Source organism: Mauremys mutica, chromosome 1 (genome assembly GCF_020497125.1).
Source record: "Mauremys mutica isolate MM-2020 ecotype Southern chromosome 1, ASM2049712v1, whole genome shotgun sequence".
NCBI lineage: Eukaryota > Metazoa > Chordata > Testudines > Geoemydidae > Mauremys > Mauremys mutica.
This window is the reverse complement of record NC_059072.1, coordinates 158,483,643-158,507,935: the sequence shown is the minus strand read 5'-3', so window position 1 is coordinate 158,507,935 and position 24,293 is coordinate 158,483,643. Positions and strand designations below refer to the sequence as shown.

The 24,293-nt window shown below is 45.5% G+C and overlaps 1 protein-coding gene across 4 annotated transcripts; it reads left to right on the top strand.

The window, feature by feature from the left end:
• Window positions 1–1,297: 1,297 nt before the first annotated feature.
• LOC123360495 (beta-1,4-galactosyltransferase 3-like) lies at window positions 1,298–24,293 on the top strand. Of its 4 annotated transcripts, none has more exons than XM_045001218.1 (7): window positions 1,298–1,379; window positions 2,153–2,641; window positions 15,527–15,762; window positions 16,649–16,839; window positions 18,046–18,168; window positions 21,891–21,995; window positions 23,514–24,293. In XM_045001218.1, the coding sequence occupies exons 2-7, from the start codon at window positions 2,404–2,406 to the stop codon at window positions 23,683–23,685; spliced, it is 1,065 nt and encodes a 354-aa protein (XP_044857153.1). In that variant the 5' UTR covers window positions 1,298–1,379; window positions 2,153–2,403; the 3' UTR covers window positions 23,686–24,293. The 4 variants fall into 4 exon arrangements, with proteins under 4 accessions (XP_044857153.1, XP_044857156.1, XP_044857155.1 ...); XM_045001221.1 differs by lacking the exon at window positions 1,298–1,379 and adding an exon at window positions 1,418–1,436; XM_045001220.1 differs by lacking the exon at window positions 1,298–1,379 and adding an exon at window positions 1,477–1,495.

Genomic DNA, 24,293 nt, shown 5'->3' with positions numbered 1-24,293 from the left:
CAACTACGGGAAGGTTTCCCTCTGCTCCCATTGACTGCTCTGCTTCCCTGGGCCGTTCTTCCTCCTCAACAGCAGAGGAGCTGTCTGAGCGGAGGTGGGACAATTCTACAGTGTCCCAGAAAGCCTCATCAACATACCTCTCTGCCTCTCTTAGCTCCTCCAGTTCCGCCACCCTGGCCTCCAAAGCCCGTACATGGTCTCTGAGGGCCAGGAGCTCCTTGCACCGACTGCACACATACGCCACCTGCCCACAGGGCAGGTAATCATACATGCAACACTCAGCACAATAAACTGGATAGCCCCCACTCTGCTGCTGGGCTTCTGCCTGCATTGTCTCCTAGTTAATGAAAGGGTGGTTTACAGAAGGAGGTTTTGGAATGTAGTTTGGTTTATAGGTTTTAAGGGGACTACAGGGATGGGGTTAGGGCCGACAAGGGGCTCCCACTCCCCTTCTAAACTCCCTTGCGACACTCCCTATTAGCAGCCCCTGGTCGCTTGTGCACGGCTTTATAAAGCCCTGGCCTGAGTTAATGGCCCGCCCACTGATTAAGGCTCAGCCAATTACCAGAGGCTTCGAGCTTTCAAACCTTCCTTTGAAGCTCGCGGCCTCCAACTGCCAGCCACAGCACACGGTCCTCCAAACAAACAAACAGACTGACAAACACAAGCTCAGCACACAGCAAGTAACCCTCAAACACAAACAAACACACACTACACACAGTCACTTACCCCACAGATGCTATATTTGCTCCTCCTTCACCTGGAGAACTCCCTTGTGAAACTCCCTGTTAGCAGCCCCTGTTTGCAGCCTGATGCTTATGTCCCATTGTGCCTATTCTCCACCCCAGCCCTCTCAGGGGTAGGGGGGCTTCCTGAGGGGCTCCATCATAATAGCACACTAACTGGCAATTCTGTATAAGTGATTCTGGGTGCTTTTTAGCCTGGGATGGGACCACCCCACTGTGATGGGTTTAGTGCAGGGCAGATGGGGCCTGATATACAGAATCAGCCCACATCTATAACCAAATGTGGTTCTTCTCTTTCAATCTGGAGGGTCACCCCTTAAAGGCCACAGCTCCCATCCCAGCATGCACTGCTCCCTATCAGTAGAACAGGAGTGGGGGGGTCTTTAGTGCGTACACTGGGGAATTTTAATTTTCCCCCGCTCGCGTTGCATGCTGGGAGCTGTAGTCCCTGCAGAACCGCGTTGCATGCTGGGCGTTGTGGTCTCGCATGGAGTTTGAGGCCGCGTGGATCCATTTTATGCAAATTACAGGAGCGAGACGGGCGGTTTTACGGGGTGGGCGTGGCCCGGGAAGGGGCGTGGCGAGTGGCGGCGCTGGCGGTTTAACGGAGGCGCCTGCTGTCTTCGCAGGCAGGTGAGGGGCTTTCTGTGGCGCGCGCTCGTTGCGCCGCGCCGCCGGCCGGACTCCTGGGTTCGCTCTAGCGCGAGGGGAGACACGAGAAGGCCCTTCCCGTACTGGTCCCCGCCGCTGTGAGGGGGGCTGGTCACGGCGGCCCCTCCCATAACCCAGCGCTGGGGGGCTCGAACAGCAGCCGTCAGGGCTGCCCCAAGGCCCCGCAGGCCGCTCCTCCCCCGCTCGCCTCTGACTGGCGCTGGCGCCTCACGCGGCTGCTGCCTGTATGGACGCTCCGATTCTGGCACCAGCGCGCCGCGTTGAGCCGGAGTGAAACCCGGCAGCGCTAGGGGGGCGGGGGATCCGAGCGTCCACACAGGGAGCACCGCGGCGCGGGGACGAGCCCGAACTCCCCTCGCCTTAAGGGGCGGCTCGCTCCGAGTCTGTGCGGCCTGGCTGCCGGCAACGGGGGCCTCACCCCGCCTGCAGCCCTGTGGGAGATAGTTTTCTCCAGTGGCAGGGAGCGGGGTAATGAGGGGAAGGCAGACCCAGCCTGGCCCGGGTACGCCACAGCTTGACTGTCCGTGGTGATTAGTAGGGAAACGGGCGGCGTCCTGTGGTGGAATTAGGGTGACCAGATGTCCTGATTTTATAGGGACAGCCCTGATTTTTGGGTCTTTTTCTTACATAAGCTTCTATTACCTCTCACCCCCTGTCCCGATTTTTCACGTTTGCTGTCTGGTCACCCTAGGTGGAATTACTGTAACAAGGTGTCTTTTTTTCTCTTTAATTAGCTGCGCAGGTTGAATGTTGAGGACGAATGAAGAGCGATGCACAGAAGATGGCTAAAGTTTAGCGGTTTGGACTGCACTTAACGAAACCGTGCTTGAAATATGCACCGCAGTCAAAAGATATTGTTTTGCTGAGCCCTTTGAAGCGGACAGGCATGCTTACATACATAAATGTAGCCCTGAAGTTAAAATGTGAAGTTGTTCTAGAGAATTAAACTCTCAACAAGACTAGTTCCAGTGGATGGCCTAAAACCATGTCCTTGTCTCGTGTTGAAAATCCTTGTTTTCTGCTCTTCCTAGCTGTCTTTCAAGCAATATTTATCCTGATTTTGTACCGAGGTGGAGCATCGAGTGTGTTTCGAGGATTTTTAGATGCACCTCAGCCTTGGGATTACTCAAAAACACAGGATGTGTATACAAATCTCAGCTTGTTCACCCGAGCTCCTAATGAAGAAACTATGCCATATTGCACAGCCCAGTCACCGATATTTGGTATGTATAAATTGCTAGTGTCTGAACTAGTGCATCAGTGTAATAACACTTTTTTTCACTTTACAAAAGGGAAATATATTTTTCAGTAATTTACTACAATGTCTGAAGCTTCTTCTAGCATTTCCACTCTTGGGGCTAGATTAATCTCTTCCTTTCATCCTAAATCTAGATACTAGAAAGTTACTCAGAAAGAACAGGTGTACTTGTGGCACCTTAGAGACTAACAAATTTATTTCAGCATGAGCTTTCATGAGCTACAGCTCACTTCTTCGGATGCATAGAAAGTTACTGATTCTGATAGCATGTGATGTGGTCAAACAGTGCAGGTGGTTTTGTTCAGTGTATGCTTAGGCCCTGTTTATGCTATACTTCACAGTGAGCTGATAACCAGTTAGAGCTGGCCATGTTGCATACACTACATACGTTTTTTGTTTGTTTTGGTTTTTGTCAACACGTAACATAGCTAATACTCAGTAACCATGGCAGCTGAGTGTTTTACATTCCTAGAGGCCTTGATTGGCCCATGTTCTTATTGCCAGTTTGTAATGCTGTTTGGATTGGATCTTTATGTACACACAGAAATTCTGTACCAGTTTTCCAGCAGTGATGTAGGTAGCACTGTAGCTGCTGCAGTACAAGCTGTAGTGTAGATTGGGTGCTGTGCTATATTTACCAGTGTCCAGCTTTTCTCAGAGCTCTGCCCAATTGGACACAGGTAATTTTGCAGTCTGGCAGAGCTTTAAGAAGGGCTAGATGACACAGTGGTTTTAAAAAATAAACTGTGTTTAGTCTACATTAGAACTTTCACCGTTGGTAGTATTGATTCAGCTACATCACAAAATGTTTCAATCTGGAAATGTTTTTACATTTTCTAACTGCTGTGTAACCAGTTCAGCCAGTCCTCCCTCCTCCAAGCTCTCTGTGGTAGGGCACCTCACAGTCTATTGCCTCCATGCTGCAAATGCCATAATCTGTGTACGTCTTTCATGTACAGTTGCCACTGCTGACGCACTATATGATAGCTGCCCAGATACTCTGCGATGTAGTGATGCAAATGTGATCAGGCAGCATGGTAAGAGGGGATACACAACCTTGCCTCACATAATTGTGTTTAGCTTTTATTTATTTTTATTTTTTTTTTAAATGTGTGGGCACAACACAACTGTTTGGAACAGTTGCCTGGTTTAGTTGGAAAACATGGATTTACTAATCTGGGTGGGCGTTTAGACTAGCTCTACAGGCTTTATAACAATATTTGATCAACCTTTTGTTTTTTTCCCTCTGTCGCTGAGATTAAATGAAATAAACAGGCAGTGTGGTGGCAATATGCATGGTTTCTCACTCATGTTGTCTTGCTTGTATGCCTCAGTCACTTCTTGGAAACAGCCACTTCTGTGAGCGATGTTCCTCATGGCCATTGAAATAATTGTCCGTGAGACTATTGGCACAGATGCCAGTTATTGTTTTTTGAGGCGTAGACTCAGTCTAGAGCAGACTAGAGCTCACCGATTCACTTAAGAGGGCCTGGATAGATAGTGACTGAAAAGTCTTACTATGACCCAAGTTGTAGACTAGTGAATGGGACGCTTGCATTCCCTTTCAGCAAACACTAACAAAAATCCTCCTCTCTTAAAAGGCTTTCTTTAAATAGGAGGCTTTACATTATCTTTAACCTCCAAACAAACAAATGCCGAGCACTGTACAACTTGCCTTTCACCTATCAGAGAATGTTTTATATGGCACTGCCAAAATGAGAGCAAATTAAACATGGAGTTTAATTAGATTAAATACTCTAGAGTAATTAGCATTTATGGAAACCTCTAGAGGAAACTAGAACTGTGCATTTGAAACATTACACTGCAAAAAGCAACCTTGTGAGGAGTTCGAACACTTGCAGTGTGAGAAATAAGATTCTGCTTTAGTTTGCTAACTTTCTAACCAATAACATTTTTTTAGTGCATAAAAAGAAATTTTCTCCAGATACTCATGATCTATTGTGTTCAAACCTCTTTTAAATGTATGCTACTGTAAAAGGCATTTACTCTTCTCCCCAGAACTAAAATAGGTATACAAATTATTTATTAATAAAAACCTCTTGAGTCCCATTGCAATTAAAAGCGTCACATATGGACTAAATATCTGTCCTTCCAATTCTTATTTCATAAATCTCCATTAAATAAGACTTCAAATGTAATTCTTGAAGCTTCAAGTTGGAGACTGGTAATAGGTCGCTTTGGGCCTGATCCAAATCTCTCTATGGTCAATGGAAAGACTCTCATACCCATGAGCTTCAGATTAGGCCTTCTATGAAGTGCAGCCCTTTCTCCATTTATGTGTGTGGTAAATGTTCTGTGTCTTCACTCCATCTTGAAGATTGTCTAAGCAAAAGTCAGCTGCCTGCTATTTCTTTCTTTTTTTTTTTTTTGTCAAATACAAACCTACAGTTTGTTGTATGCTCAACTTGAGCCCAGTCAAACTGAATCAATCTATTTATCATTTAACTTTGAAGTCCTGTAGTTTTGCACCTTGCTTGTAATATCTACTGGAAGCAATGTGGTTCAGTGCATTGTCTCTTCTAGTTCATCTTTTGCTTGTGGCAGAATCTTGTTTCTGAAAGATTTTCAGCAAGGAATTTTTCAGCAATATACACTCTGTCGTTATGTGTGAATGATTAGATAGATCAAATTCCTCCCTCATGTACCTGCTGAATTAAATGGGTTTATACTAGGAGCAAACTTGGTCAAATGTCTTCGAAAATAGTCCCTCCTTCTTACTCCCATCTGGCATACCCCTCTTGGAAGCATGACCATCTGCTGTGGTGCTAGTGAGTGACAAGACTGCAGGGACCAATCTGATACTTTTCTATTAGGGATCATACTTTTTTTTGTATTTAAAAGGAAAAAATAGGCAAGGGCATTTCTATGAATAGGGTTTAAGCCTTCAGCTGCAGTTGAGAGGCCTGGCCTGGACACACTTTTGGATTGGGCCCATCTTCCATCATTAGGATTTGGTGCTTAAGCTAATGCTCCTTTACTTCTTCTTATTTCTTCATCTAAACAATGTGGGCTTGTCTACATAGGGAAGTGTACAATTATTCTGGTATAGTTATGCTAGTACAGTAACTCCTCACTTAGTCTTCCCGGTTAACGTTGTTTCCTTGTTACATTGCTGATCAATTAGGGAGCATGCTCATTTAAAGTTGGCAGCTGCCTGCTTTGTCCACTGCTTGCAGGAAGAGCAGCCCGTTGCAGCTAGCTGGTGGGGGCTTGGAACCAGGGTGGACCGGCAGCCGGGCCCCTGTCAGCTCCCCCTCCCCTAAAGTTCCCTGTGCTGCAACTGCCCAGCAGACTAGCAATTGGCAGTTCAGGTGCCCCTGCCCTGTGCTGCTCCTGCCCTCTGCCTTGGAGCCACTCCCAGAGACTCTTGCTTGCTGTGCAGGAGGAAGGGGGGAGGGGCTAATGTCAGGGTGTCCCCCTGCTCCTGCCCCCTGCTTACCCCTTCTCCATATAGAGCAGGGAGGGGACACAGATGGAGAAAGACAGAGAGCTTGGGGCAGCAGCTGCTGCCCCAACTTCCTGATCCACTTAAAAAGACAATGCACTTAAGAGCATGGGGCACGGGTTGCTTGCTGGAGGATTCTCTGTAGCTTGAGGTCTTCAAACCACAATTTGAGGACTTCTATAACAAACCCCTAACCTATGTCTGAGTTATTGAAGTGGATGGGTGAGATTCTGTGGCCTGCATTGTACAGGAGGTCAGACTAGATGATCATAATGGTCCCTTCTGACCTTAAAGTCTATGAGTCTATAAGAGTGGGTCAGGTTACTTAAAGGGGCAGTGTGCATCTCCCCCCCCCCCCCACCCCCACACAGACAAGGTGTATGTCTATCTCTGTCAGCTATGCTGGCTCCCCTCCCTCCTGTTCATGCTGCCTTGATGAAAGGCTACATTAACAACAATGTGTTTAACCCTGGAGGGCTCAGCGAGTGCTAGCTCATCATTGAACAGCAAGGCATTCCCTGGGAAATATCCCTCTCTTCCACCTTCTGACTTCACCACCTCAACCAAGGTTCACAATCATCGTAGCTGTGAACAGTATTAAATTGTTTGTTTTTTAAAATGTATACTGTGTGTATATCTATATAATATATAGTTTTTTGTCTGGTGGAAAAAAATTTCCCTGGAACCTAATCCCTCCTATTTACATTAAGAGAAATTTCCCCATAAGAATTAGTCGTATTTTTTTTCACTAACATAACTATGACGTTAAGCGAGGAGTTACTGTACCAGTATAGTGACATAACAGGTGATGTACCAGTGCACTAGAGTGACCACCTTTTCAAAAGGCAAAAGCGGGACACATGCAGGAGTCCCACCCGCCTCTGTAGTCTCAGGCACCCCGCCCTGGACAGGTGGAGGGTTAGTGGCTCCCCACAGCGACCTGGGGTCCCTGAGTAGCTCTTACTACTGCCTGGCTCTGGCTGCTGGGGGGTGGGGGGAAGAGAAAGGGGGTGACTCATGGTGAGGGGGGACAAAGGCCCACCTCAGTCATCTGTCTCATCCCCCCCACGCCCCCCCCCCCACACACACCCCAGGAAGAGGTTGATGCAGTCCCGGAATCTCAGGCAGCCGTGGAGCGACACCGCAGGGAATCCAGGACACATGCTGTCCTGGAGTCATTCACACCAGGACTTGAACTCTGCATTTTGGGACTGTCCTGTCCAGTTCAGGACTGGTGGTAACCCTACAGTACGCTAATATAACTGCACATGTGGACACTCTTACTCTGGATTCAGGGAGTCCACACAGGGAGTTATACCAGTATAACCATAGTGGTATAATCATACTGTACTGACATAGTTCTACCAATAAATTTCCCCATGAGGACAAGCTGTTTCCATTCAGGGTAGTGCAAAAACCTAATTGTTTAAGTTCCCCTTTGACAAGATGAATCGTGCTGATTGAAGTCATCTGTTGAAGTCAGTGGTGTTGCACCCACTTATACCAGATTAAATGTGTACCAAGAGGACCATTGTAAGGTCATCTGATCCAAAGTGTGCACACAAGAAGTCTGAAAGGTCTCACATTTCCCTTCTTGAAATGAATTGGATTCAGCCAAAACCTGCAAAAACCTCTTAGTTTGAATGCATTACCTAAGTAAAGCAAGCTGAGAACATGTCCTGCAGTGATGCTGATGAGCTAAAGGGATGGGTGGGGGCTGTGGTTTTTTATATATGCAGCTAGAAGCTGCTTGTTCTGGTTGATAATTGTATGTCTCTAAACATGGTTGCTGTATGGTCACCCTACCCCCACACTCCCTGGCTGCAAGCTGGACTTCAGGTCTGGTTCCCTAACCCCGGCCTCCTGGCTCCATGGAACAGCATAGAGAGCAAGCACTATAATACAATGAACTCCCCCTTGTGGGGAAAGTAAAGGCAGCTGCATACGGATCTCTGCAGAGCAGGTAGACAGAAAAATCATCGGTGTCCATGTAATGTTATAGATGCAGAGCAACGGCTCAGGAAGCTTTGGGGAAATTACACTTTGTTTTTTGAGTCAGTAGTACTAACCTGTTTTTTCTGCGAATCATTTCATAAATAATATGATTCAAGAGAGGATCTCCTACCTGAACTCCTTGCTGCTTGCCTTTGTTACATGCCATCAGCCAGTGGTGGTTAAGGGAGCACAAGTTGGAAGCTTGGTCTTTATGTAAATAGTGTCTTCTGAGAGAGAATGAACGATAGTGGCCAGGGCAAGGGCGTCTTAATTCCCGCTACAGTACAAGAGTGCACTGTGCTCAGGGTCCGGTCTTCCATGGCAGCAAAGCTTCCTATGGAATTGTGCTCCAGAATCTGAGTGTTAATAAACGATATTTTATTTTTCAATTGCACTCATGGTTGTAGAGAGAACTTTGAAAATGTACCAACAGCACTTCATCGATTTACAAGTATTCAGAGTTGAAATAATAGCTCAGAAAGGTGTGAACTGATCCATTCATTTTAACTGTGGACTCTGGACAATGGCATTTTTCAGTACTTTTGCCCTGAAATTTGCTATTTTGCTCCTGTTGGACACCGATGATTTTTCTGTCTACCTGCTCTGCAGAGATCCGTATGCAGCTGCCTTTACTTTCCCCACAAGAGGGAGTTCATTGTATTATAGTGCTTGCTCTCTATGCTGTTCCATGGACCCACGAGGCCGGGGTTAGGGAACCAGACCTGAAGTCCAGCTTGCAGCCAGGGAGTGTGGGGGTAGGGTGACCATACAGCAAGTGTGAAAAATCGGGACAGAGGGTGGGGGTAATAGGAGCGTATATAAGAGGGACCCAAAAATTGGGACTGTCCCTATAAAATCGAGGCATCTGGTCACCCTATGTGGGGGAGCCAGAAGTCCTTGGGGATACAAGCCATAGATGCAGCTTGAAAGGAAGCTTGTTTTTCTCCCCATGTGTGGCAGGGAAAGAAGCAGGATCTGAGCTAGGTTGCTTGGATGACATCACAGGAACTGAGGAGCCACGTGGCCAGGAGAGCATGACAAACAACTTTTATCCTCTTAAAATAATCATGGTTGGGAAAACACTTCCAAAATTCATCTATGAGCGGTGGGGGTGGGAGAACAAAAAAAGTAAGAATATTGCATGGCAGTAGAATAAATTAAGGTTGATTTTTAGAAAGCAGGCGTTGCTGTTTGGTGCTACTGAATTTGGTCCTGCAGTATGCAGAGCCCTGATTATACTGAAAGAAACACCACCACCTTTTTGTTTGTTTAAAAAAAAAAACAAAAAAACCTCATACCCTTTGTTTTAGTGACTCCCATAAATGCAACTGAATCTGAATACAAGTATATTTTGTTAGTATCTCTTAGGCCTTGTCTACACTACAAGACTATTTCGAATCAACTTAGTTCGAATTTGTGGATTCGACCTTATGAAGTCGAATTTGTGTATCCATACTAAATACACTAATTCGAATTTCTGAGTCCACATTCACGGGGCCAGCGTCGACTTTGGAAGCGGTGCACTGTGGGAAGCTATCCCACAGTTCCCGCAGTCCCCGCTGCCCATTGGAATGCTGGGTAGAGCCCCCAATGCCTGCTGGGGGGAGAAATGTGTCGAGGGTGGTTGTGGGTAAGTGTCGTCATTGAACCGTCAATCACAACCTCCCTCCCTCCCTCCTTGAAAGCGCCTGCGGGCAATCTGTTCGTGCACTTTTCTGGTCAGCGACAGCGCGGACGCCACAGCACTGCAAGCACGGAGCCCGCTGCGATCATCGCCGTTTTCTCCTCGCACTTTATCGTCCACCTCTTCCACAGTCAGCTGATGAGAAATTGGGCTACTTTTCAATGGTGCTGCAAGCACTGGGGGACCATAGGGGACGTTTTACAAACATCAACGTCGGGTGGCCGGGCAAGGTTCATGATGCGTGTGTTTTCAGGAACTGTGGGCTGCTCAGACACCTGCAGGAAGGGAGTTTCTTCCCGGACCACGAAATAACTGTTGTGGATGTGCAGATGCCTATAGTCATCCTCGGGGACCCTGCCCGCTAATGCACTTGCTCATGAAGCCCTATACAGGCGCCTGGGACAGCGACAAGGAACTCTTCAAATACCAGCGAGCAGCGTGACCTGTGACTGTTCAGTTTCTTTACAGAGAAGCTGAACCTGCCCCAGTTTCTTTACCCAGTTACTGTTGACTCTCCTCTTCGGTTACATACCCCGTTCACCCCGTTACCCCCACTTCCAGCACACGTGTAAAAATAAAATACATGTCCCATTATTACTTAACAAAGGTTTCTTTATTCATGACTTTTCGTGAAAGGGTTGAAACTGGGACGCAGGCTGTGCTGGGTAGGGTGTGCGGTGATGTAAAGACCGCCTCTAAACTCAAGGAATGACAGGCTCCTGCTCCTAGAGCGGTCCGCAGTGCCGGAATGCTTCTTTCAACGGAGCCTGCCATCCCTCTTTATGGAATTCTGTGTGCGGGCGGATATGTGACCTTGTGGTGGAGGAGGACGGATACAGATTCCTCAGCTGCGTGACTCAGCGGTCCAGGACAAGGACCGCTGTATAAGATCTGTAACCGCCCTCCCCCGCTGCAAAGTCACATCTCCCCCGCCCACACAGATCCTGGAAACCACCTCCAAAAACCGACCAGGGTGCCTACTGACTGCACCGTGTGTGTGACCCGCTGCTGATCCTGCCCCCGTGTCTGTACCCTGGGAAAGGTGACTGTCCTATGCAATTAACCACCCCCTTCCCCACGCCCCCCATTCAAACACAGTCTTCTTTGAAAAAACATAACGGAAACAGTAATTAACAGCAAAGCATTTTTATTAATTAAGTAGACAGTTAGGGGATGGGACTGGGATTGGGACTACTGTGAGTCTGGAAGTGAAGGACTTCGGCAAATGTAGGGTATGAGAGCTTTTGGGTACTTGAGCACTGTGCTGTGGTGCAGTGACAGTATTCACGTCCCCGGCCGCCCCTCCTCCTGATTATTTTCGGTGAGGGGGGTATGGGACTTTGTGGCGGGGGAGTGCGGTTGCAGATACACTGCAGGGTGTCTCTGTCCTCCTGCGGTCCTGCAGAACATCCACAAGGCGCCTGAGCGTGTCCGTTTGCTCCCTCACTAGTCCAAGCATTGTTTCAGTCGCCTGCTTGTCTTCCTCACGCCACCTCTCCTCCCGTTCGCTGTGTGAGCGCTGGCACAGAGAGACGGTCTCCCTCCACTGGCTCTGCTGGTCCGCCTCTGCTAGGTAGCAGCCCATACGTTCCTCGAACATCTTGTCCCTTGTCTTTTTCTTTCGCCGCCTAATCTTTGCCAGCCTCTGCGAGGGGGATGCTGTGGCAGGTCTGGAGACAGTGGAAGCTGTGAGATGGGAAACAGGGAGTGAATTCCTTGCAAAGATACATTTTTGCGAACAATTAACTGAGTCTAGACTGTCTCTGTGAATTCTGGGTTGAGACCCCTGTGCCTGCTGGGGCAGAAATCATTTTCGCGGTGGATTCTGGGTAAATGTCGCCAGTCATTCCTTCCTCCGGGAAAGCAATGGCAGACAATCATTTCAAGCCCGTTTTCCCAGATTTGCCCTGGCATACGCCATAGCGTGGCAACCATGGACACTGTTTTGCCTTTTGTGTATGTCACTGTATGTGTACTAGATGCCGCTGACAGAGGCGGGCCAGCAGCGCTACACAGCAGCATGCTTTTGCTTTTGCATGACAGCAGAGATGGTTACCAGCCATATTGTACCATCTACCATACCATAAATTGGTAATAAGATGGTAATAAGATGGGCATGGTTACCTGTCCTTTTGCACTGCCCCATTTGGTGCTGTCATAAGTGCCCCTGGCCGAGCAGCCAGGGGCGCAAAATCAAAAATTGGGAATGACTCCCTGAGTCAATCCCTCCTTTTTGGTATCTAAAAATAGAATCAGTCCTGCCTAGATTATGGGCAAATGTACTAGAGAACCACTGTATCATAGAACCAGAGAGCACAGATGCTCTGTGTCCGATCCTGCATAAATTATGAGCTGTATGCTATTCACAGGGGGTGCTCCTGCAACAACACCACCTGTTCATTCTGTTCTTACCCCAGCCTTCCTGGGCTACCATACCATTGTCCCCCCACTTGTGTGATGAAGTAATAAAGAATGCAGGAATAAGACACAGTGACTTGTTTGTGAGAAATGAGTGGAAGGAAGCCTCCAGCTGCAATGATAGTCCAGGCAGGACATTAAGGAGTGTGGATGAAGGAGCCCATCATCCCTCTGCTAGTCCAGGGGCAATTGAATCTTTTATTTACAATGAAGGGTGGGGGCTGATGGAGCTCAGCCCCCTGTTGCAATGATGAGGACGGTTACCAGCCATATTGCACCATCTGCCATCAAAAATTAGGGACAGGCGCCCTTGATCGACCTTACTGATGCTAGTCGGCATGGTTACCAGCCCTTTTGCACTGCCCCATGTGCCAATAGGCTGATGATGAGGACGGATTTCCATCGTTTTGTACCATCAGCCATCCATAGCGTGGGGGGAGCAAGGATGTTGGTGTTGAGTGCTGCACCATCGCGTCTATCTGCAGCATTCAGTAAAGATAGGGTGACATGTAAAAGAGTCAAGAGAGGATTGTTTTCACTTCTGGTGGTGGGTGGGGTGTGTGCGCAAATTGCCGAACTATGCCCTGACCCACCGCAGACACTGTGTTTGACCCTAGAAGCATTTGGAGCTCATCCAACAATGCAAATACTTTTCGGAGACAGCAGGAACTGTGGGATACCTTGCGTCCTCATTCCCCCCTCCCTCCATGAGCGTCCATTATATTCTTTGGCTTTCCGTTACGCTCGTCACGCAGCTGCGTGCTGAGTCTGTGCTATGCCGTCTGTCCATAGATTTTTTAAAAATACTTTGGACCAGGCGTAAAATTACAGTAATTACCCTAATTAGATGCAGGAGTCTCCGAGCGAGATCACCCTGAGGAGGGTCACTGAAGGAGATAGAGAGCGCATGCTGCGTGAAAGCTAGCACGAACCAGGGCCCGATGCAGCCGTGCTCGGGGAGGCAGTGCTCCCTGAGTACCTCATGAAAGCCTTGCGCGGAGAACTGTGCTACCACGGAGCACCCAATAAGGCAGCTCTCCCCAGGAACCTCCTGCTGATGCTTTTCGATTAACGCAAGGAGAGCTTCGTGGAGATCTCCAAGGATGATTTCTGTTCTATCCCCATATCTAGAGAGACCTCTTTTTCACACAGTTAAGATTCCTGTTATATTAAGAATAAAAGTTAACATGGTTAAAGCACTTACCGACTGCTCCTTCCCCTGATTCAGGGTCCGGGTTAATGGCCGGGGAGGGTTGTTGGGGGATCTCCGTGACGGTGATGAATAGATCCTGGCTGTCGGGGAAACCCGCGTTGTAAGCGCTCTCGCCTGCCTCGTCCTCCACAAACCCTTCCTCATCTTCCCCGTCCGCGAACATCACCGAGGAACTGGCCGTCGACACTGTCCCATCGTCAGAGTCCACGGTCACTGGTGGGGCAGTGGTGGCAGGCTCCGTAGCGTCCGTTTGCCGCTTTGATTTTTTGGTAGCCTTGTCTGGGGTCCTTGATTTTCACGCGGCGCTGCGTTGCATCCCGCCTGTATCCTCTGTCTCTCATGGCTTTGGAGACCTTCTCGTAGGTCTTCGCATTCCCTGTTTTGGAGCGCAGCTCCGAAAGCACAGACTCCTCGCCCCACACACCGATCAGATCGAAGAGTTCCCAGTCAGTCTATGCTGGGTCCCTCTTTCTATTCACAGATAACATGAACTCCTCTGCTGGAGAGCTCTGCATCGTTGCAGGTGCTGCGGAGCTCGCCCCGATGTCCAGCCAGGACGTCAGATTCAAAGTGCCCAGACAGGAAAATGAATTCAAATTTTCCTGGGTCATTTCCTGTGTGGCTGGTCAGAGAATCCAAGCTCGGACTGCTGTCCAGAGCGTCAACAGAGTGGTGCACTGTGGGATAGCTCCCGGAGCTACTAAGTTCGATTTGCATCCACACCTAGCCTAATTCGAGCTAGCCATGTCGAATTTAGCGTTACTCCACCTGTCGGGGTGGAGTACCAAATTCGAACTAAAGAGCCCTCTAGTTCGAATTAAATGGCTTCCTGGTGTGGACGGTTGAGCGGTTAGTTCGAATTAACGCTGCTAAATTCGAATTAAAGTCCTAGTGTAGACCAGGCCTTAGACAAACGCCAACTGACACTGGAGCAATAGTTAATACTTGCATATGAAAACAGTTACTTTAGCTTTTTATTTTAAATATAAAAAACAGTATAATAGAAATGTACAGATTAAAAACAATAATGGAATAAAGTCTTTTGTTTTTAAAGACCGAAGCGGAGAGTTCCCTAGAAGCAGCTAATACAATCATAGTAATCACCTAGCCACGGTAGGTATGATCTAGAGTGGTCCCCCAGCCCCCTCAATAGCACAGTTCCCTGAAGAACAGCCATTCTGTTTGTTGCAGTTAAGCAAATATGGGAGTAGTTGGTTAGAAAAATTCTTGGTAGCAGAGTCAAAAATCAGAGTTCTTTATTAGTTAGACATCTGGTTCCTTGATGATTTTATTATTATTATTTTATTTTAAATACTTAAAGCTTTCGGTTTCATTAAGAGGGGTAAAAAGTGGTGCGGGAGGGGAAAAGAAGCCACCAAAATAAACTGTAGGGTTACAAGGGTCTGCTTTCCTGATGCTAAGAAGGCGTCAGAGCCCATGTTCACAACAGAATGGACTGAGAGCTGCTGTGAACTCTCAAAGTAGGAAATATTCCACCTACTGCTAAATAATATCAGATTGCCCTGAGAACAGAAGGGGAACTTATCTTTGGGTGGCATGGGCTGCAGTGATAGAAAGTGCCCCTGTTCCCTTTAAGTTCTATTTTCTCCAAAATAGTTTCTTTGTAGTCACCACAATTCCTCCAGACCACTTTGTCCTTGATCCCTTACCTGAAATGAGACATTGATACATAAATGGGAAAAGGTAATAAAGAAGGCAGATGTGACTGTAGAAGAGTAGTTGGAGAAACAACCATCCTGCAATGATAAATATCTTGCCTTTTATCAGGACACCCTTGTGGTCTGCTTACACAATGTACTTCACAGGAGTCTGGGTCTTCTCTTCTAGTTTGAGTGAGCAACAGCAAATGTCAGAACAGGACTGTGGATCAGCCCATTGAAAGGCCTCCCTTGTAGATACCCAACAGGGAACAGTATAGTGGGGTATAGCTCAAGTGTTTCCAGCAGTAGATATGAGTTTTTATTCTGATGGATTTGAACAGTGATTTGGCTCAACCTCATATTCACCAGATTTTCACTTTTTTTATCCCCCCCCCCTTCCCTTGTTCTTACAGTTGGTCCATTAACCATCACCTTTAATGCATTCCCCAGTGAAAGAATGATAATAAAAAAAAATCCCTTTGTTCAGTTTGGAGGCTGTTACAGCCCTCCTCATTGCCTGGCTCGCTACAAATCAGCCATCATTGTACCACACAAGAACCAGGAGAAGCACCTGCGACACCTTCTCTATTATCTTCATCCCTTCCTACAGCGCCAACAGCTTCACTATGGCATCTACTTGATTCACCAGGTAAATCAAAACGATGTGTGTCTATCACTGCTGCTGAGATTTCCAGTTAAGGAGTGGTTTGACTGTGAATGAAAAGTGGACAAACAATTTCCCCCTGAGAAATATAGAGTTTGTGAATATGAATGTACAGAGGCACATAATTTGTATCTCTAAAGCGCTTGTCATTGTATCTTAGCACTAGATACTGTTCCATGTTTGTTTTGTTTTTTTGGAGGGACAATTTAAACTTAAAGGGTGATCTTTCCTGTGAAAGAGGACTGAATATGGGTCCTCTCAAGTTCATCGGAGCTGCTTCTGAGTCAGTCAGAAGGAGGTGCCAGAGTGGAACTGGGTATCCTTACTGTTTGCCTAGAGTGAGGTACAAACTCTGATTTGATCACACCTACATAGGCCAAACAGTTGGTGTTACTGATGAGTTCTGGTGGTGGTGGTGTGAAGAATCCTCAGAGGGGGGGGAATTAATTAGTGGTGAAAACTGATGGCTAGTTAGGAAGGGGAGTATCTTTTTAAATAGTATGTAACTAGAAAGAAGCCAGAAATCAGAATACATATCCTAAAGAGGGATGAGGGCAATAATCTCTGTGTGCAGGGAAGTATAGTTTAAGATCTACATTAGTCTGTTACAGAGATTAGAAATACCTTTTTTCTCTTTATGCTCATGTGCAAAAGACTCAACTTCCCAAAGTTCATAGAGTTGCTAAGGCAGTAGGTCAGATTTTCAAAAGCATCTAAGGGACTTCTGAAAACTTTTCCCAGCATCACTTGGTTCCAGTCTCACTCAAATTGAAATCCATGAGAGTTTTGCCATTGACTTCAGTGTGAGCAGCCTTAGACCCTTGAAGCCATTCCAGGAGTTGGTGAGTAAACTGTATGTTTTCTCTTCCAGGCTGGGAATGCTACTTTTAACCGAGCCAAGCTCCTTAATGTTGGTGTCCGGGAAGCCATGAAGGATGAAGACTGGGACTGTCTGCTTCTGCATGACGTGGACCTAATTCCTGAAAATGATTATAACCTCTACGTCTGTGATGAATACTACCCCAAACACATTGCCAGTGCCATAGACAAATTCCAGTACAGGTAAAGGTCTGCATTTGGGATGGACACTTTTTTTTTTTCATGATCTTATCAGCAGTCCCTTTTCATGGAACATTGAAGGATGTTACCTCAATGTATTCCCACCTGGGCGGCTGTTTCAGGAAGGGACATGTGTCAGAGTAGCTAGTCAAATGATTCCTGCTGCTCTTCCCCCATGCACCCATATTGAAACTGAAAGATTTTTGTTCTCTTCTTCCCTAAGATGCAAGATGGAGAGCATTAAGCAGCACAAATGTGACATGCTTTTTGCTCATTTGCAAACTTATCACCATTAATTTGGGCTTGAATAGGGACTGGGAGTGGCTGGCTCACTACAAAAGCAATTTTCCCTCTCTTGGTATTGACACCTCCTCATCAATTATTGGGAGTGGACCACATCCACCCTGACTGAATTGGCCTGGTCAACACTGGTTCTCCACTTGTAAGGTAACTCCCTTCTCTTCATGTGCCAGTATATTTATGCCTGTATCTGTAATTTTCACTCCATGCATCTGAAGAAGTGGGGATTTTTTTACCCATGAAAGCTTATGCCCAAATAAATCTGTAAGCCTTTAAGGTGCCACTGGACCCCTCGTTGTAAATGTGATGTGACATACTGCTGCTGAGTAGGGATCTGAACACTGAGCTGTCTTTTGAGATGTTGATGAAATTGTAATCTACATCACTTTCAACAGCTATGGCTTCCCTCCTCCACAGCTATATAATTATCATGGATCATTTTATGACACACCAGGACAAACCCAGTCCTTTGAGGCCCCTTTTTGCCTTCAGCAGCTATTCAAAGCAAACTGAAATGCATCTTCCTGTGATTGATGGCTAATTATTTTCTTTCCTGCTCTGTGAGCAGAGTACAGTATTTCCCTCACACTGGGGGGAAAAAATGCCTGAGTTGCAGAACAGTTTATCTCTGAATTTTGCTGGTTAGAAGGAATCTCAGTTGAATTTACCAGTCTGATCTTCTGCACTGAAGTCCTTAATATCCCACTTATTCAGTGACGAAAACTTTCTACAGGTTCTTTTTAGTTCAATACACTTGCCACATAAATATGAAAACTATCATCCAGCTTCTTGTGCAATACAAGTACAATAAGCTGAGACCGTCATGCATGTGACTTATCGCTGTAGTGTAAGACAGTTTGTCAAGTGACTGATGTAAACTCTCAATTTTGACAATTTGCTCTTCTCCAGTTTGCCATATTGGTCCTTTTTTGGAGGTGTCTCTGCTTTGACTCCAGAGCATTACATGAAGATAAATGGGTTTCCAAACACCTACTGGGGCAGTCGTGGTGAAGACGATGACATTGCTGCAAGGTACTAATGGCTAGAACTGGGCCATTTTAAAATAGAACTGAATAAAGGTCTAAAGTAACAACATATTACATGGGCTCCATTAGCCCTATAAAAGAGCTAATAGGTTCTGGACAACTTTAATTTTATATAGTGCTATGATTCCTAGATTTCAAGGCCAGAAGGGGCCATTATGATCATCTTGTCTGACCTCCTACTTAATACAAGCCACAGAACTTCCCCAAAATAATTCCTAGACCAGTGGTTCTCAACCAGAAATAAATCTGAGAGCAGGGCTGGCACTAGAGTCACTGGGGCCCAGGGAAAAAAGCCGAAGCCCGAGCCCCACTGCCTGGGGATGAAGCCAGCTTAGCTTTGCGAAGTCCCCTGTGGCATGGGGCCTCAGGCAGTTGCCCAGCTTTTTATCCCCTAATGCTAACCCTGGCTTTTAACCTACTGGATATGCAGAAACACATTTTTTGTGGCACAGGTGGGCTGTGGAGTTTTTATAGCATGTTCTGGGGGGGTTGGGAGGCTCAAAGAAAAAGGTTGAGAACACCTGTCCTAGACCAGTGCTTCTCAAAGTGGTGGTCCGCGAGCCATCGGCTGCCGGTCCGCAGCGAGTTTCCTCATAAGACCGTCGAATAGGATAATAATATGGCACTGGTCCCTGGCACATTGGGGGAGAAAAAAATTGCCGGTCCCCCACATCAGATAGCTTGAGAAGCACTGTCCTAGACCATCTTTTAGGGGGGAAAAAAAATCCAATCATGATTTAAAAATTGTCAGTGATGTAGACTCCACCACAACCCTTAGTAAATTGTTCCAATGGTTAATTAGTCTCACCATTAACAATTTACACCTTATTTCCAGTCCGAATTAATCCAGTGGCTGGAAGTTGAAACTAGACAGTTATGCTTTCTCTGCTAGATTGAAGAGCCTATTAAATATTTGTTCCTCATGTAGATACTTACAGACTGTAATAAAGTCACCCCTTAAAGTTAAGCTATAAATAGGTTAGATTGAGCTCTTTGAGCCTATCACTGTAAGGCATGTTTTGTAATCCTTTAATGATTCTGGTGGTTCTTCTCTGAATCCTCTGCAATGTATCAGCATCCTTCCAGAGTTCAGTTCTGGAGACATTTAAATTCAGAATTGATGGTCGGGGCATGTTAGATCTAATACTGTTTAAAGTATCACTTTTGTACAGTAGGAGGTTAGCTTTCTTCAGATAGCTTGGGCTTCAGGAGCTAGATAATGTTGCCTTGAATACCCTTGTGCTGTCTCTGGGGTTCTTCCAAGAGCTGTATAAACCACTAGTGACTGATAGTTGACTCTCACCGAAATTAATCATTCCATAGGAGAGAATACTAGGCCGACAAGGTAGAAAACCTAGAAGGTAGCTAGGGCATTTTAAGGGAAGCTTTAGATTTAAAAATAGGAGGGGATTCAGGACCTAGCATTTACCACCTGAAAGACTGTTTCAGTAAGTACACAGTATTTGGGGAGCTAGGTATCTGGATTCCTTACGTTACTGTCTTTAAACTGTCAGACACGTAATGACGTACCATAGAGCCTTAAAGTACCATATGCGTCCATGTTGGCAAAATGTGATGTTTTGTTGCTAGGAAGGTGATGTGCTATGGGTGTGAATATAGAGTTTTTAATTACAGCTGCTGTGCCCAATGTAGCTCTGTAGAGTACAGAATAAAGACCCCTTGGCCTCATCTACCCTAACAAGCACTGTAGCTGTAATTCACCAGTGGTACAGCTCTACTAACTGTTGGGGAGGTTATACTACTTAGCTGGCAGTAAAAATCGTACATTTATTTCCTGCTCTTGCACAGTGTGACAGGTTATGTAATTTTCAGTGGCACATTCTGTTCAAGGACACTGGGAGTCTTACCAAGCATTGTGCTCCTGAGAATGGAAAGTTAGGTGTTTAACACAGTTACTTCCTTTGAGCAGAGATCTTATTAAAGCAATGAAAGTACTATTTGATTAATGGAATATCAGGCTATAGTGCATCCTGAATTTCTAAAAACAAATGGGAGACCCATCCCAATGCTTTCTGCACTACTTCCGCTCTTAACATGGGTCTCAAGTGGGGTGCCAGTGGTGAGAAGTGCCCTACCAGAGTACTATGCATTAGGGTGCACTTCATATATAATTTTTTTTTAAAGGAATAAATCTGTTCAAGGGGCACTGTTAGCCTGAGTAGACCCCAAACATACCTTCCTTGAAGGAAAGTAAATCCCATGCAATATCCTGTGAGAATTATGTACTACAAATAATTGATAACCACAGCCACTTGAGGGGCACATTGCTATTGGTGGTGGAGGCTAATAATAATTCTTTGTTCACAAACATACAGGCCTGTGTTTACAAAAGTTTGCAGTGATTTGGGGTGCCTCAATTTTGAGTGACCAGCTTGAGACCCCTAAGAGCTGAGTTTTAGAAAGGACTGAGCACCTATGCCGTAGAACAGCACAAATAAAATTGGAAGTATGGCATGAACCCTTGCTGGCCTTGTCTTCTCTATAAAGCTTTATTATATTAAACACAACTGAAGAGCCAGGTTGGCCAATCAACGCTGACCACTGTTTTGTAGTCAATACGGATGAAGCCAAATTGGGTTCAACAGCATCAGCTAGTTGTGTTTTTAAACCTTAAACTCAGGCATTAGTATCCTTCTCATTCACCTCCTATGAGAAATGAGCTTCAACATCTTAACTGGAACCATTTAAGTATTAACATAAAGCACAGACCATGTTTTTGGGGTGTTTATGCTAATTTTGTGGGTTTTTCATTGTTGCATTAACATAGTAATACAACTTTAAATACAAAAAGCTACAGTTAGTCTGGCATTGCCAGACTAGAGTTCAACAGCAAAGTTAGCTCAGCTTTATGCAGTTGTGTCCATTTTTCTGTGCAGTGTAAAGTACCATTACCTCAACCTGGGCTGTAGCAAGAGTTTGTATGTTTGCATTCAGAAAACATACTCCCTTAATGAATTAATACCATTTCTGGGTTTCTTTTGATCATTCTAGTCTAAATTGTTGGCACACTGGCCTTTCCCAAGGGCTTAGGAGCAGGAATGTAGCAGTGCAGCTTGCTGCTATCTATTTCTAGCACTTATCTCTAAAATGAAACTTTTATTGAAAGAAATGGAATAAAAAGTTCCAAAGTTGTTAATTTGCCAAATTAAACTGCCTAAATCTTCAGCAAATTAAATGAACATGGTAGTAGCAATGGATCTGGCTATGGGAGCCTTTTCTGCACTTGAGATCTATCCAGAACTGCCAGTGATTCACTTCAAGTGGCAGGAGTGCTAGTAATACTTGTAAATTTCCCTAGCCTGGGCATTCAGACACAGCAGTTACGGCCTCTGAAACTCTAGCTCATCTGAATGGTAGCATAATGCTCTGCTGCTGGCCTGCTCACACTTATGTACCACACTAGTTTCAGGTAAAGTAAGTGTTCCCATCACAGTCTCTACAAGTAGTGTCAGTCAGTTTAGTGGTGCATTGTGCCATAATTCAGGAGGTACCACTGAGTACCATAATCTTTCTTCCTCTTCTTGAATTTGAAGAACTGTCTTTTCAGCCCTGTTGTGTGTTTTTTTTTTTGTTTTGTTTTTTTTGCTTTGGTTATGTTTCTACCAGGAAACATCTCTGTACTTTGTGTAGCCTAGAGCTGGCATTCTTGTGTATAAACCCGGATTTTGCTCTGTCTTCATTTTAAAGGATTCAGTTAGCAGGAATGAAAATAGTCAGGACCCCCATTCATCTTGGACGCTACAAAATGGTGGATCTTGAGCAACACAAAGGGAGTGAAGAGTACCCAATAAGGTAACTATTGTAGGAGGGCCCTGTCCTCGTTTGTCCTAATTCCAGCGTGGCCATCCCTGGTCTGTAGAGCCTGCTGACTGAGTGCTATCAACTTCCTCCTCATGCAGGGCAGAAAGCAGCTTCTTGGACTGTGCCTTTCACCATCCTGCTTTTCAGTGCTGCTAGTTAAAGAAACTGTCTCTGGCTTTGTTGAGCACACAGTTTGGAAGCATTTGCTTGATTTGTTTTGATTACAACTTAAATTCCTGCAGTCCTGCTGGCAGCCTGTGGACTCATGGACAAAAGAACATTTGTGATATCAGCAATATTGTTTGGTCAAAAGCCAATTACAACTGAACCTTACTTTCTTTCGGTGGTTATATTTTAAAGTGTAGATGCTTTTAATACTAGTTCATCGCATTGTTTGAAGTCCTTATTAGTAAGCTCATTCTTTTGATTGGCAGTTGCCAGCAAGAGTTTTGTACGGAGCCTAGCACAGTGGGGGTCCTGGCCTATGATTAGAGCTCCAGACACTACAGTAATAGTTTGTTAAAATATGAATTCTAAATAGTCACCAAATTCTTCATATGAAGAACCAAGACACCTTGAGATTACTAATTTGGAAGTTATCTTGGAAATATTGAAGCTTGTTTCTCTTATGTCTTCCCTCCTCTCAAGATTTTTATGTACATCTCAGACAAAATAAATGTCTTAAGATTTGTATGTAACAAAGTATTATGCTAGGAGTAGACAAACATGAAGCTGTATGCAGACCCATTAAAAATGTGAAATCAGAGCACTGAATTCAGCAGGTGTGGGGAAGGTGGGCCCTCTAATTTAAATCCCCAAGGACCTACTTACATACCAAAAGCTGGAAGAAGGTATTTATCTGGTGGTGTGGAGGCTGTCTACATTGGCATCTCAGCCCTCCCACTTGCCTTATCCTTAAGGCTGAGCTCCTTAACAGCTTCTCTCACTTGTTCGCAAGTCAACATACAGCCATCTGCATCTCCATTCTACCTCTGAAATCCTCGCTGCCCCCTTTGCCTCCTCAGGCCCCACCTCTCCATGTTCCAACATGTGCAGTGTGGTGCTCCCACTGCCTTTTCATAAATACAGATCAGCATTGCCACATCATCCTTGTACTCACACATGCCACTGGTCCTCCCCATTCATTTCAGGCTCCTGTTCCAAATGGTCCTTAATACCATACAATTACTCCCGTCTCCTGCACCTCACAGCATGTCTCTGCTCTTTCTGCTTGTCTAGAACGGGTTTCCTTTGTGCAAAGGAACAATCTGAGGTCTTTTTGTGGAACAGGCTTTACCTATAAAACTGCTGCCACCTGGAACAGCTTCCCTATGTGCCTGTCTACATCTTACTTCAAGTGTTACCTGAAAGTGCCTCTCTGATTAAGCTACTTAATCATATTCACATATAGAGTGTTGTATTGTAACTGAGTGGACAAAGCTGGGAATACCTCCCTTAGTCTCCCCCTGCTGTCCTTTTATCTAACTACAGGTATTCTTCTCCCTTCAGGCCTGCTCCACTGCATAACACCAAAAAAACATGGAAGGATGATGGAATGAATTCTGTAGAGTTCAAACTCCTTTCAAGAAAGAAGCACCTTCTTTATACCAACATCACTGTGGACATTGGGAATGCTCCCACGCTGCCTCCAGAGGGTAAAAACAACGAGAAGAGAGCTTGAGTATTGGTGCAGCACCTGGAAATTGTACAGCACAGGAGGTGCCAGCCTATTGTTAATCAGGAATTGGAGGTCTACAATGATTGAGGAATTATTTCCTGCTGTGGGCTTCACCTTTCCTCCAAACATGCAAGGGTTAAAAGAGAAGTCTTCAGGAATGAGGCATGACAACTACTAGACTGGATTCAGTTTATTGTAGAGAATCCCTTTTTAAGCACTGTAAAATGTGATGCTTACTGAGCCCTTTACACACCCCCACCCACCCACCTCTGTTGCAGCCTTGAGGAGTACATCCTTATTCATCACCAGGCAAATCCATTCCAAGCTGCTACTCTTAAATCAGTATCACCCATTAGCTGGATAGTTAGTTGAATGCCAGCTACATAACCTAGTATTTTAAAATGGTAATTGGGTTAAAGCCACTCTGAGGAGGTGTTTCATGTTTTGTTTGAAAGAAACCTCAGTCCCATCTCACTGGTAAAGAGATTCTCTAGTTGCAGTCTTTCTTGAAATAAGTTTTTTCTTTAGTGTTAAATATTTCCCTTTCCAACTGTTACATTTTTTTTGTAAATATTCTTCAGGAAGTTTAAATATAAGATTTTGAAAGTTAA

What these genes read in the sequence shown, in the direction of transcription:
- LOC123360495 (XM_045001218.1), top strand. Translation starts at nt 2,404, where the DNA reads ATGTCCTTGTCTCGTGTTGAAAATCCTTGTTTTCTGCTCTTCCTAGCT. An exon ending in ATAGACAAATTCCAGTACAG is followed by an intron (nt 16,840 to 18,045) that starts GTAAAGGTCTGC and finishes GCTCTTCTCCAG; the next exon opens with TTTGCCATATTGGTCCTTTT. An exon ending in AGTGAAGAGTACCCAATAAG is followed by an intron (nt 21,996 to 23,513) that starts GTAACTATTGTA and finishes TTCTCCCTTCAG; the next exon opens with GCCTGCTCCACTGCATAACA.